At 44.9% G+C, this 13,954-nt stretch overlaps 1 protein-coding gene across 2 annotated transcripts in view; it reads right to left on the bottom strand.

The window, feature by feature from the left end:
* Positions 1-3,696, bottom strand: part of ephb4a (eph receptor B4a) — a 36,291-nt gene extending 32,595 nt beyond the window's left edge. For both annotated transcript variants that reach the window (XM_072446253.1, XM_072446254.1), the window contains exon 1: positions 3,449-3,696. In XM_072446253.1, the coding sequence (XP_072302354.1) occupies positions 3,449-3,527 (79 nt within the window). In that variant the 5' untranslated portion in view covers positions 3,528-3,696. The remainder of the gene's footprint in view (positions 1-3,448) is intronic.
* Positions 3,697-13,954: the final 10,258 nt, after the last annotated feature.

Below are 13,954 nucleotides of genomic sequence, written 5' to 3'. Positions count from 1 at the left end.
CTTCTCCATCACTCTCAACCTTCAAAATATTGTCAGGCAGAGAGACCGGGGTGCTCTAAACAAATGTGGCTGTTGCTCTCTGTAGGAAAACCGACTAATAAACCGAGAGAGACAGCAGCAGCATCCCATTGTGTGCGAGGAGATGACTTAGCCAAAAAGATGTCACCGAACAGCCAGAGAAACTTCAGAGGCTCGGCTAATTCCCCACCAATTAGCATATGCAAAAAGTGTTTCTTATGTGAAGTGACAGATTAACAGGCTGAGTCCTTGCATCTGTTAAACCTCCGCTGACCACAAAGGTGATCCCAAATCCGTCATGGATGCCTTAAAGACACCAAGATGAAAAAGGAGTGATGCTTTCTTCTCCACGAGGGTGGAAAATTTGTCTTTGTGTCGTCTAGATTGGAGCTCGGCATCACCTCTGCCAATGCTTTTAATGTCATTACAGCTCAGAGACTGCAAAGCTTTTGTCACAATGCTGCATCTAGTGTTTGGGAAAAGGATATGTGCAAAGAATAAAAAAGAGACTAGGTAAAGAATAGCAAAGTCTCAAGGTAGTGCAGTGAGTGGAATGAAATCGGATAGCTCGTATTTTCAAGTCAAACGCACTATAAAAATTGTAATGGATCTGTTAAAAAGGTTTTATACGTTTGGGGGTGTTTTATGTGCGAGGGTACAAGGGCTGTGTGTGTGCATTTCTCTGTAGTGAGATTTAGTGTGAAACCTCCAGACTAATTTCCACCCAAAGCTTGTTATTAATTTCAAGCCAAGTAATTATCTGATCAAGAGGTCTGTGTTTTAATCTTTCACGGAGACAGAAGGAAACGAGAGCGAGCCACGAGGCGAACCGACAAGCAAGTGGTGTGTGTAAGTGACTCATTTATCCTTTAGTTGGAGCTAAAGGAGGGGAGGGATTTGGCAGCTGGGCGCTTCATCTGCCCACCCATCAGTTCATTACAGTATTCCCTGTGAGGTGGAGAACAAGAGGGTGGGACGATCCGGAGTGTGTTGGCAGAAAGAGAAGGGCCCTATTACCCCGGACATGAAAACTAGACGTCTTGTTCACACTTGGCGAGGGACGCAGATGCCGCGGTGGCTGGTTGACGCGGAACAAGCCCTGGTTTGGATGCCGCCTTCTTCGCGCCTGTGGCCCACATTGTGCTGCAGATACACCTGTTTGGAAACATCACCAAGTCTATCCATCACAGAAGGTGTTAAGCCGTTAAGGGAGTTTCAGTTACACCAAGTCATTATTCCACCCTATTTGACAAATAACTAGCATTGTTTGAGTAGGAAGTGATATAGGATTAGAAAGCTATCAAATAGAATAATAATCTGATGTATTTACAATGAAAACAAAAAGAATATAGAGATAACATATGGCCAGTTGTGAACCAATGATTGAGAGCAATGCAGTTTCAACAATGCTACTAGCTAAGAGAGAAGTTGTCACTTTGGTAGAATGTATAGACTATATCTACCAATGATAATAAAATACAAAGATAAGGACACAAAATAAATATATAAATGATTTTCAGCTCATTTCTCGTCTCCGTCTACAGAATCTCATACACAAAAATCCCCATAATCCTTCTCTCAAAAAATAACATTTTCGGTGTTCAACTTCATGTCGCAATATCTTGAACTGGATATGCGAAGCGCAACCCCAACCATCACCCGACACCCTTCAGTAATCCACGGGTGTCATTACACAAACTACACCCATGGGCTTTGAAAGTCTATCGCATGAAGTCATAAAACTCCTGCAGAAAAGGCATCCAGTGTGGCTCTAACAAAGTGACCAGCACAAAAACAGACGCAGCTGACAAATTTGTGTTCCTGCCACAGAATATGTGAAGTCAGGCATGCTCACACGCTGGTGCTGTTTACTGCCACCATCGATTGGATTGGGCAAATATAAAAGACCAACTTGGTTTCATTGTTTGAGGGAGTATTGTTTTCGAAGCAAGCTCTGATTTCCTTTCCAAACATGTAGCGTTGTTCTCAATTAAATTGTTCTGCAATGACGAAAATTGATATGAAAACAGAAACTTCCACAGACATTTCAGTTAGTTTCAGAAAGTCTTGATGCTTTTAAATGTATAAATGTATTCCTTCTTTTATTTTGAAATGTATTCCTTCTTTTATTTTGAAATAGAACAGTCCATTTGGTTATAAGATTTGATTTGTGCCTCTTAAATCTACAGCGGTGCAGTGGAGAGGGCATCCAGCACAAAACCCCGTCTACATCATGGTCACTGCATGCTGAAAGATTTGCTTTGATAAACCTCGAAAAACCAAGATGATTATAACAGAATACATTTGCATAATAAAGCATAATATAAGGTATGCCACAAACATACTGATGAAAGCAGCATAAGGCAAACGATCCAATGATGTTTCACACCACGAAGCTAAATGAAAGCCATCGCTTTTGTCCATTCATCATAATTTCCCTCTTGCATTATGACAGCTAATTTGGGTCTTTATCATTCGTCCTTCCAGGGTTCAAAAAGCCCATCCGAGGCTATATCTAACAATTAACAGCAAGTCTGCCGTCTGAAACTAATGCAAATGATGGCCTGGATTCAAGCATCTCCTGCAAAGCTTTACATTGGGGCCCCATCCCTGGTCAATACCATAGGCCTTTTAAATCTCCATCTGTGTTCCCCACCAACGCCGCTTTTGACCACAACCCGGAGACACACGGCCAGCCCCAGAGCAATCACATCAGCCTTGTGTATTAGCTTCAATGCCAGAATGTTTTAGTATTGATTTTGGGATAAGCTTGTTAAGGGTCCCTCAGGAAGAAGCCCTGGGAACCTTTTGATGACTTCAAACTGAAAAGTAATTGCAGTGGGGTCTTAGAAATGGATTTCCTGGACATATCAGGAGGCCAAATGGACAGTTTTATTACTGGGGTGTCAGCGCTCAGAAAGGCTATAACACAGGAAGATGGAGGTCCTTTTTATTTGGGTTATCGGTACAGCAGCAGTACCACGGATGATTGGGGGTTTTATTAGGTAAACTTGAAAACGCATTACAATTTTACTACTGTGGTATATGAAAACCAATTTCTAAGATGATAGAAATCTGAACAGAATGCGGTTCATATAATAGACAAGACTTCTTTGCCCCAACAACTCAAGATTTAGATATGTGTGGCTCCTAGTTAGAATGATTTTGTTGATTCAATAAGAGCAGTGCATTGGGTAAGGGCTCTTCAAGCACAGAGGAGGTTCTTAATCAGAGTTGCTTTCTAGAGAAATGATAAACAAGTTTGGATGCAAGAAGTTACAATGCTACTATGTAATAAACCCCCCAAAAAAAACAGTTTAAAAGGGGAAAGTCAAGACAGATCAACAAAATGCTGTGTCTAAAACTAACAATGTATGATTTTCCACACACTTACAGTTTGAATAAACAAATAAATGGCTGTCAGACTTACCCTCCTCTGCAAAGATCCGAAGAGTCCAGTCCAGGACCACGCACCACAACAAGAAAACGCCTCTGTGTGTCAGCTCCATAGCGGCTTCACAAAGGGACAATAAGTAAACTTTGGGCTCAAACCAAAAGGCCAGAGGCACGGGCAACTCGGCTGTGCACTCACTGACCACAGACCAGTCCGCATTTAAAAAAGTTCTAGAGTCTGAGATCAAAACACCGCCGCACAAAGAACTCGCGAGTGTAAAGTGATATTACGCTGCAGCTCGATGAGATACAGAGCGCGTTTCACAGCGCCGTGAAAAGAGCGAGATGATGATGATGAAGATGATGATGGTGTTGATGCCGTGAATGTGCGCGAGGCCAACTTTGTCTGACACCGATGAAACCACACGAGAGTCCGCCTGCGCTCGTCCAGCCGCGTCCTCGGTCAGCACATGGAACGCACGGTCCAAACTTGCAGCAGGATCCGCTCTTTGTGCGCCTCCACACGACTTCTCCTCGTCGCGGGGGCTCGCCAGGTCGGGCACGGTCTTGCACAACTCAAGATAAGATGTATTATCAGCGTCTCCCTTTTCTTTTCTTTCTCCCACGTCGCCCTGTCACGCCTCGCAAACAGTCGCCCGAAGTCTTCTTATCATGGTGCGGCTGTGGACGCCAGACTGTCGGGCAGCATGCGCACGCGACCACCCCAAGCTGCTGCCGCTGCTGTCGCGGAGGAGACTGCGTGCGGCAGGTCCGGCTCGGCCCCCCGGGTTTTTTCCACGCGAAATTGGCTCCAATTTGAGTCGGACTGTGCGCGCAGCTGTGCGTGAGAGTCCGCGGAAGAGGACGCGCGGGGAAAGTTTTGCGCTGGAGCGGCTCGCACGGCTCTCGCTACAGCAATGTGGTCACCGAGGACTCGCGCTTCATCTCCGCATCAAGCCGAGAGTGTCACCCGATAACCCCGCCCACTGTTGCCATAGCAGCAGCAGCATCAAGCGCGCGTGAGAAGGTGAGAGAGGGGTTTCCTGTGGGACCTTTCACGATAAAAAGGAATTCGACTCAAAAACTTCTGATTGAGTAATTGGCTGTGTTCACGTACAAACAAAATGTGGGTATGATTTATGGAGATTAGTGAAATGTCTTGTGAGGAATCTGATTTCTTTCTGACTGTTCACACTCTTTGACAAGGAAAATTATGCACAAAAAATAATGTGACAAAGAGAAAAATTAAAGAGAAAATGTAATTTTAGAATAAATTAACATTGACTTCCAAATGTATCAGTTCTTCTTTTGATTAACTGGCACATGTCACCTGGTGATCTTGATGATCAAATGTATTTTCTGCTTGTAAACACAGATAAAAAATCAGATCTAATTATTGGGTCATCTGATTATTCTAGTTATCTGGTTGGTGACCTGAATATCTGGGGTTATTCATTTTTGTAGACAACGTTTGTAGACAGTTTTCTTTTGTTAGTCAACATTTAGGGTATATTTGTACCAGGGCTTCATTTAGAAATTTTGAAATAAATCAATACAATGAAAATGAATTAATGCAAAGGGTTTGTAGAAACAGTGACATGCTGATTTTTCACCAATCTGATTGAGAAATAGTACATATGCTTTTGAAAAAGGCTGTTGCATAGCCTAATATTACTAAAATGTAAAGGGAAAATAAATAGACCATACAAATCGTATTATGTTTGCCCATGTTATCGCTCCGATATGTAACACATCGGTATTCATAATTTTATTTTGAAAGAAAGAAGGAACACTTCCCCTCTGGAGAACACAGGTTTAATCTTTTCAACAGAAACACAACCACAGCCACATGTACAAGTCTGGACTTGCACCTCAACCTGTGCCATGGGTTACATTTCTTCATTTACTTGAGATATGATTGTGTTCTTCTACTTTTTCTCTCTCTCTCTTTTTAAAATATTTAATATAAGCCCAGTTTACACTTTAAACGAGTGAATCACAAGATAATTACCATGAAATTACCAAATGTTAAATACCAGTAGTTCAGTCCAATTCGTCATTGTCACCTGCAGCTTTACACAGCGGAGTGGCATAGGTAGCCTGTCTCCTGAAAGATAGAGCCACAAATCAGTCTGTCTCGGCGGGATAACCACCTTGACCTTTAGTGGACTCCCAGTGTCCTTTCCGAGCTTCAAAGGACACACATATAGTTCAACAGAGGTCCTGGCTCTGACATACAAATGTCTGCAAAATGCTGATAGACCAACATTAATATGCTTTAGACTATAATCACCTGACTGCAGATCATAGCCTGCTGCCACACTCCTCAGGCCGATAAGGCTCTTTGCCGCAGGGTGAAAGTGAGCTAGAAATCCCAAATAATGCAGTAGTGCTAAATCTAAGTCGTTTTTTGTGCGAATTCATGCTGTTTTTCCCTTCAAAATGTTCTACTATATTAAAATGAGGAGCATGACATTACAGATTTGTTACATCAGAGTCCCAGTGTGCCCTATTTCCTTGTTTAATTAGTGGGTCTTATGCTCAAGGGGGAATTGAATGCAATCACTTTTGAAGAATATCTGGCTGCATGAATAAGAGGAAATGCAAATGTAAAGTCTAAATGACAAAATGTAAATAAAGCATTAGAAATTCAAGAAACTAACAAAGACGGCTGAATGTAATTTTGGTTCACATGAAATGGACTATTTATATGATATATTATATTATAGTTGCTTTTTCTCATTTCCAGACAAAGTAATTAAAAAAACTACTGACACAAACTTAATATTTTTACTTTAATATTTGATTTATACTATAGATATGTTTGAATACATTTGCAGATGGCACAAGGATTTTCGACTTTGTATAATCATCTCAAACAGATCATGTTTTTTCCACAACAAATAAAACAAATTGCTTTGTCAAAACAAATACAAGATCAGCTCAGACAAACCTCTTCACAAACATGACACTGTTCAGCATCTGTCACTGTATCTTCTTCTGTCTTTGTGTCCTTATTTTGAAGTGGTATTTGATCGGATCTGTGAAACAGAATGCATAGTCAGATTACCTGACTGTAACTGGAAACAGAAACCTAAACTGCTGTGGTTCCTAATATTGGGCCGTACCAACTTATCAATGCTCAATCTCATCAGATCTTGGAAACTAAGTAGGGATGGGTCAGGTTGGTGCTTGGACAGGAGACCACTGGAATACCAGGAGCCACAGGGGGTGGTAGGGCACACTTTTGCTGTGTTCTTGGGCAAGACACTTCACCCACCCTGCCACCTTGTGCGAGTGAGAGTAAATATGGGACAACAGATGGAAATAAGCTCATACAGTCCTGTGTGTTTACAATATGTGTATCATGTATGTTCATTAAAAAGCACTGTCCCCACCCAAAAACACTACAATTATATGAAGTCCAAACGCAGTTTTCAGTAAGTACTCAAAGTGCAAATGATGAGTTTAAAAAAGTGATCGGCTTGATTTACTGTCCACATGTGGTGTAGCAGGTTATGGTTTTATTTAGCCATCACCCAAATTTAAGCTTAAAGGTTGAATGGACGATTTTTTTGGCCCAAATCTGAGTCTTATTTCCTCGTGGTGTGGACTGCCGATTAGTCCTGCCACATATCAATCATAAAACGCACCTCCCGCTCACCTGCAGCCGCGTGTGGCTCGTCCCCCGAGAGCAGCACGGTTCCACGTGTCTAGGCGCATTGATCTATCATAATATAGTTCCCTCAGTGTACGGGACAAAATTAGGACGGAAATCTTCGGGAGACAAAAGATGCAATGCTACCTGTCGCGCTAATAAACAAACGCACGTGTGTGTTGTATCAGTCCGCACGGGGGAGTGCGCATGCGCACTTCCGCCTGCGTTCTCAAATCGCCGAAAAATCGTCCATTGCGCCTTTAAATAACAATGTGCCCCTAAACTATTATATTTTGAGTTATGATATCGTCGTAATATTTCTTATAAGGGATGCAACTAACGATTATTTTGGTAACCGATTAGTTTAGACAGTGCACCGACCGGGGACTCCGTTGTTCTACTGGGGGACTTCAACGCCCACGTGGGCAATGACAGTGACACCTGGAGAGGGGTGATCGGGAAGAACGGCTTCCCCGATCTGAACCCGAGCGGTGTTCAGTTATTGGACTTCTGTGCTAGCCACGGATTGTCCATAACGAACACCATGTTCAAGCACAAGGGTGTCCATCAGTGCACGTGGCACCAGGACACCCTAGGCCGGAGGTCAATGATCGACTTAGTTGTCGTGTCATCAGACCTCCGGCCGCGTGTCTTGGACACTCGGGTGAAGAGAGGGGCAGAGTTGTCAACCGATCACCACCTGGTGGTGAGTTGGATCCGCTGGCGGAGGAGGAAGCCGGACAGACTTGGCAGACCCAAGCGCATTGTGAGGGTCTGTTGGGAACGTCTAGTGGAGCCCTCTGTCAGTAGGGTATTCAACTCGCACCTCCGGGAGAGCTTCTCCCATGTCCCGGGGGAGGCTGGGGACATTGAGTCCGAGTGGACCATGTTCTCCGCCTCCATTGTTGATGCGGCTGCTCGGAGCTGTGGTCGCAAGGTCTCCGGTGCCTGTCGTGGCGGCAACCCCCGAACCCGGTGGTGGACACCGGAAGTAAGGGATGCCGTCAGACTGAAGAAGGAGGCCTATCAGGCCACTCTGGCTTGTAGGTCTCCGGAGGTCATCGACGGGTATCGGCAGGCCAAGCGAGCCGCGGCTCGTGCTGTCGCAGAGGCAAAAACCCGGGCCTGGGAGGAGTTCGGGGAGGCCATGGAGGAGGACTATCGGTCGGCACCAAAGAAATTCTGGCAAACCGTCCGGCGCCTCAGGAAGGGGAAGCAGTGTCTCACAAACACCGTTTACGGTGCGGGTGGAGGCCTGCTGACCTCGACTGGGGATGTCGTCGGACGGTGGAAGGAATACTTTGAGGATCTCCTTAATCCCTCAGTCACGTCTTCTGAAGAGGAAGTAGAGACCGGGGACTCGGAGGCTGGCTCATCCATCACCCAAGCTGAAGTCACTGAGGTTGTCCGCAAACTCCTCGGTGGCAGGGCTCCGGGGGTGGATGAGATCCGCCCTGAGTACCTAAAGTATCTGGATGTTGTAGGACTGTCTTGGTTGACACGTCTCTGCAACATCGCGTGGCGTTCGGGGACCGTGCCTCTGGACTGGCAGACCGGGGTGGTGGTCCCTCTGTTCAAGAAGGGGGACCGGAGGGTGTGTTCCAACTACAGAGGGATCACACTCCTCAGCCTCCCGGGTAAGGTCTATTCCAAGGTACTGGAGAGGAGAATCCGACCGATAGTCGAACCTCGGATTCAGGAGGAGCAGAGTGGTTTTCGTCCCGGTCGTGGAACACTGGACCAGCTCTATACCCTCCATCGGGTGCTCGAGGGTTCATGGGAGTTTGCCCAACCAGTCCACATGTGCTTTGTGGATCTGGAGAAGGCTTTTGACCGTGTCCCTCGGGGTGTCCTTTGGGGGGTGCTCCGGGAGTACGGGGTCCGGGGCCCTTTGCTCAGGGCTGTCCGGTCCCTGTATGACCGGAGCAGGAGCTGTGTTCGCATTGCCGGCAGTAAGTCAGACCTGTTCCCAGTGCATGTTGGACTCCGCCAGGGCTGCCCTGTGTCACCGGTTCTGTTCATAATTTTTATGGACAGAATTTCTAGGCGCAGTCAGGGGTCGGAGGGGGTCCGGTTTGGGGACCACAGGATCTCATCTCTGCTGTTTGCAGACGATGTTGTCCTGATGGCTCCATCAAACCCGGACCTGCAACATGCACTGGGACGGTTTGCAGCCGAGTGTGAAGCGGCTGGGATGAGAATCAGCACCTCCAAATCCGAGGCCATGGTTCTCGACCGGAAAAAGGTGGCTTGCCCTCTCCAGGTGGGTGGGGTGTCCTTGCCCCAAGTGGAGGAGTTCAAGTATCTCGGGGTCTTGTTCACGAGTGAGGGAAGGATGGAGCGTGAGATCGACAGGCGGATCGGTGCAGCGGCTGCAGTGATGCAGTCGCTGCATCGGACCGTTGTGGTAAAGAGGGAGCTGAGCCGAAAGGCAAAGCTCTCTATTTACCGGTCGGTCTACGTTCCTACCCTCACCTATGGTCATGAGCTTTGGGTAGTGACCGAAAGAACAAGATCGCGGATACAAGCGGTCGAAATGAGTTTCCTCCGCCGGGTGGCTGGGCGCTCCCTTAGAGATAAGGTGAGGAGCTCGGCCACACGGGGGGAGCTCGGAGTAGAGCCGCTGCTCCTCCACGTCGAGAGGAGCCAGCTGAGGTGGCTCGGGCATCTGTTCCGGATGCCTCCTGGGCGCCTCCCTCGGGAGGTGTTTCAGGCATGTCCCACCGGGAAGAGGCCCCGGGGAAGACCCAGGACACGCTGGAGAGACTATGTCTCTCGGCTGGCCTGGGAACGCCTCGGGATCCCCCCGGAGGAGTTAGAGGAAGTGTCTGGGGAGAAGGAAGTCTGGGAGTCCCTGCTCAGACTGCTGCCCCCGCGACCCGGCCCCGGATAAAGCGGCAGAAGATGGATGGATGGATGGATTAGTTTAGATAAGATAACCGTTATTTGTCCCACAGTGGGTAAATTTCAATGTTGCAGCACAGATTAGGTACAGAAACAGATTAGGCACAGAAGTATAATAATAAAAAAAATACTCTTAATAAAACTAACACTCTTATTTACAGCTGTTATTGACAGAAAATATTGCACAGTAATGATTGACATTATGTCACAGAATTACACAGTATTGCACATGGGTATGACAGTATACACATGTTCAGGACAGTGTTTGTTATAAAGTCTGACAGCAGCAGGAAGGAAAGACCTGTGAAACTTCTTCACACAGCGAGGGTGGATCAGTCTGTCACTGAAGCTGCTCTCCAGAGCGGACAGAGTGTCCTGCAGGGGGTGAGACTCATGGTCCAGCATAGATGTGAGTTTAGCCAGGACCCTTCTGTCCCCCACCTCCTGCACCGAGTCCAGAGCACACACAAAGCTCTGTTTATTTTAAACCAGGCAGCAACCTGGAGCGGTTGACGCCCGGGAGATTCTGATGCTACTCAGGTACTCAGTGAGGAGGGAGCGAAAGTCAGGTTACAATAGGATGCAGATAGCCCATAACAGGGCTGTTAGTAAACAAAGAGGGTATTTTTTCAAGATAAACTAAATACTCCCGTTAACAGGAGTCCCCGCCCGGAGGTCTGGGCTTACTCAGAGTAGGATAAATAACAATGTTCCCGGACTAGATTCGCAGATTGAGAATGACTCTTGGATGGGAGTCAAAATATCTTTTTTTTTTTTTTTTCAGTCAGTCAAGATGTCAATCTTTTTCTACAACGGAACACTCCTGGATGAATGAGAGATTACATTGACATGTCTACTATAGGATGAAAATAAGAATGAAGTGCATCAAATTAGGTATGGACATTTCTGGTTTAGTAAAATATAGTAGGACATCATCTGTGTTGCAGGCAATTTTATGCTCTGTCCCATCAATTGAGACACTATAAATGGTTTCCGATTGTCCAATATATTGGGCTAATAATAGTACAAGGTACAAGCAAACAACAGGGGGGACCATTGCAAAGTGACCTTGATTCTTGACAGCTGGGCTGAGCCTCAATATTTTGTATTATTAAATTATCTATTTGAAATTTCCTAAATGCTTTTATAAGAAATAAGGCCAGTTAACAGAATCAAAAGCTTTCTCTGCATTTAGACTTATTATAGCTTCATTATTCTGTATATGATTCAATATGTCTTAGGATCATCTTATGTTATCTTGTGTTCAACGCTTGTTAATAAATCCTGTCCGATCATTACATTTGGGATTATTTCTTCCATTATTTTGGACATAATTGAGGTGTATATACATTCAGAATTGAGATTGGTCTATATGAGGCACAGTCAAGGCGATCCTTCCCTTCTTTTTCTTCTTTTTGCTTCGGATTGGCACTTCTGTTGTCGTCGCACTTCCGCTTGAGCGGGAACTCCGTTGGCTTGAATTGAGAACAAGGAAAAGTATCACCGTTAAATATGCTATAAAGGAGATTAATTTGTGTAAAATATCCAATGTTCATGTGACCAACAAATCAACAATGCACTAATTCATTGGGCGGCATGAACATGGCTTTTTAGTCTTTGTTGAGCTTATTTTCTCTCGAGGTCGGCCGCCCTAAGTTAACTAATACAACCGGAAGAGGGATTACGTCATATAGCGGCCCCCAGGTGGGCTTCCAGAAAAAGGTGTATAATGCAGTGATGTTTGTAAGTGCTTAGTTTGTTTAATAGTTCAGTTTTTGGGGTGTTGTTGACTGTACTGTCCAATAGAGAGAGACTAATGTGAGGCTGAGCTGTGGCTTCTCTTATTCCACTGACACTGACAGAGAATTTGAGTGTTATAGGCAAAATTCTTTGCCCATAACCACAATCAAAAACGTAAGATACCGTGTTTTCCGGACTATAAGTCGCTCCGGAGTTTAAGTTGCACCAGCCAAAAAATGCATTATAGAGAAGAAAAAATCATATGGAGTAAAAGTCAAATTTTGGGGGGAAATGAAGTTGATTAAAATCCAAGACCAAGAACAGACATTTCATCTTGAAATACAGTTTAAAATAATAACAGATTAGAGAACATGGTGAATAGGTGTACGTATGCTAACGCTAACAGCTTCAGCTGCATGACGTATGCTAACGCTAACACCTTCAGCTACATGAGACACAGACAGAACTGTGGTAAGTGTCTGGTATGTTAACGTAACATATTAACAGTTATTCAGATAACTATAACATAAAGTACATGCTAACAAGTTTACCAAAGCATCAGTTTTACCACAAATCACTAAATCCATTGAATTCTTCTTCCTCTGTGTCACTTCTAAACAACTCCACAAACTCCGGAGGTAGAGGAAGTGCAGATTCTTCTTCTACATCGCTTAGAGCCTAGAGCGCCCTCTTGCGGTTGCCAGTGTGAAAATAACAAACAAAATTGTATAATAATGTTTTAATAATATCACAAATAAGTCACTCTGGAGTATAAGTCGCACCCCGGTCAAATCTGGTGATTTGACTGCTTATTAGCCCCACTAGTAGCATTTCTCCGTTTGCGGTGTTGTGTTTTCTGCCGACCGTGTGGCTACCGCAGCCGGACATGACACCAACGTGACCCATTTCTATTATTAATCCATCTTAATTAATATTGTGGCTTGATATGAACAATATGTAACAGAAGGATCTTTACATAAAATACACCCCCAAACGACAAACTAAGTTTCTTTTAATGTCACTGTTTTATAATTCACAAAATCTGTTATTTTCAAGGGAGTGTCTGCAGAGCCGCGGCGCGCAGCCGAAACTGACATGCTATTTTTGTGCCGGCCGCGTGCCGCGGCTCCTGAAACTGCGCCGCTATTTGACCGCGTTTTAGCGCCGTTTTAGACCGCGCCGGGTTAAGGTTAGGGTTAAGGTTAGGGTTAAGGTTAGGGTTAAGGTTAGGGTTAAGGTTAGGGTTAAGGTTAGGGTTAAGGTCAGGGTTAGGGTTAGGGTTAAGGTCAGGGTTAGGGTTAGGGTTAAGGTTAGGGTTAGGGTTAAGGTTAGGGTTAGGGTCAGGGTCAGGGTTAAGGTTAGGGTTAGGGTCAGGGTTAAGGTTAGGGTTAGGGTTAGGGTTAAGGTTAAGGTTAGGGTTAGGGTTAGGGTTAGGGTTAGGGTTAGGGTTAAGGTTAGGGTTAGGGTCAGGGTTAAGGTTAGGGTTAGGGTTAGGGTTAAGGTTAAGGTTAAGGTTAGGGTTAGGGTTAGGGTTAAGGTTAAGGTTAAGGTTAGGGTTAAGGTTAAGGTTAGGGTTAAGGGTTAGGGTTAGGGTTAGGGTTAGGGTTAAGGTTAAGGTTAAGGTTAGGGTTAGGGTTAGGGTTAGGGTTAGGGTTAGCCATGAGGCTAAAAGGGAAATGCCGCGGTCCCTGAAACTGCACGGCTATTTGACCGCGCCGCGGCTCTCCAGCCACGGCCTATTTTCAAAGGATGTGTGAAAAAACTAAATTATATCTGTAAATGTAACCGAGTACTAGCCACTTCTGTTGGCCTACTTATACAATATAATAGCTATATTGCCAATAATACTTTCAAGAATATTGCTGCGATTTAAAGGTGCACTATCTATTAAATCACAGGCATTTTTATTGGCAAACTGCTCCCCTGCTTGTCTTCAAAGTTGTAATTTTGTGGAACATTTCAAGTAAAGTAATGTTCATGGAGAAAAGGTTTCAGACCCTCCATTTAAAAACACATGGAATAAAGTTTCGGATAGTTTCTCTGGTGAGGCAAATGTGAGGCTCATCTGACCATCCAAAGATTCAAATTCACTGTCATAAAAGTACCTGGTAATTTCAGTGAAGAGACTGAAGATATCCAGTTACTTTCCACTCCAAGAATGTGAAAACTACAGAGTGCTTTTATATAAACTGTTGCAGTGTTGGTGGACAGCCCACAGTCACAGTCATGGCTCTGATCGTG

Source organism: Eucyclogobius newberryi, unplaced genomic scaffold (genome assembly GCF_026437365.1).
Source record: "Eucyclogobius newberryi isolate DKJ021-1_F unplaced genomic scaffold, fEucNew1.0.hap1 SCAF_15, whole genome shotgun sequence".
Taxonomy (NCBI): domain Eukaryota; kingdom Metazoa; phylum Chordata; class Actinopteri; order Gobiiformes; family Gobiidae; genus Eucyclogobius; species Eucyclogobius newberryi.
The sequence above is the reverse complement of the archived record's forward strand: the minus strand, read 5'-3'. Positions and strand labels throughout refer to the sequence as shown.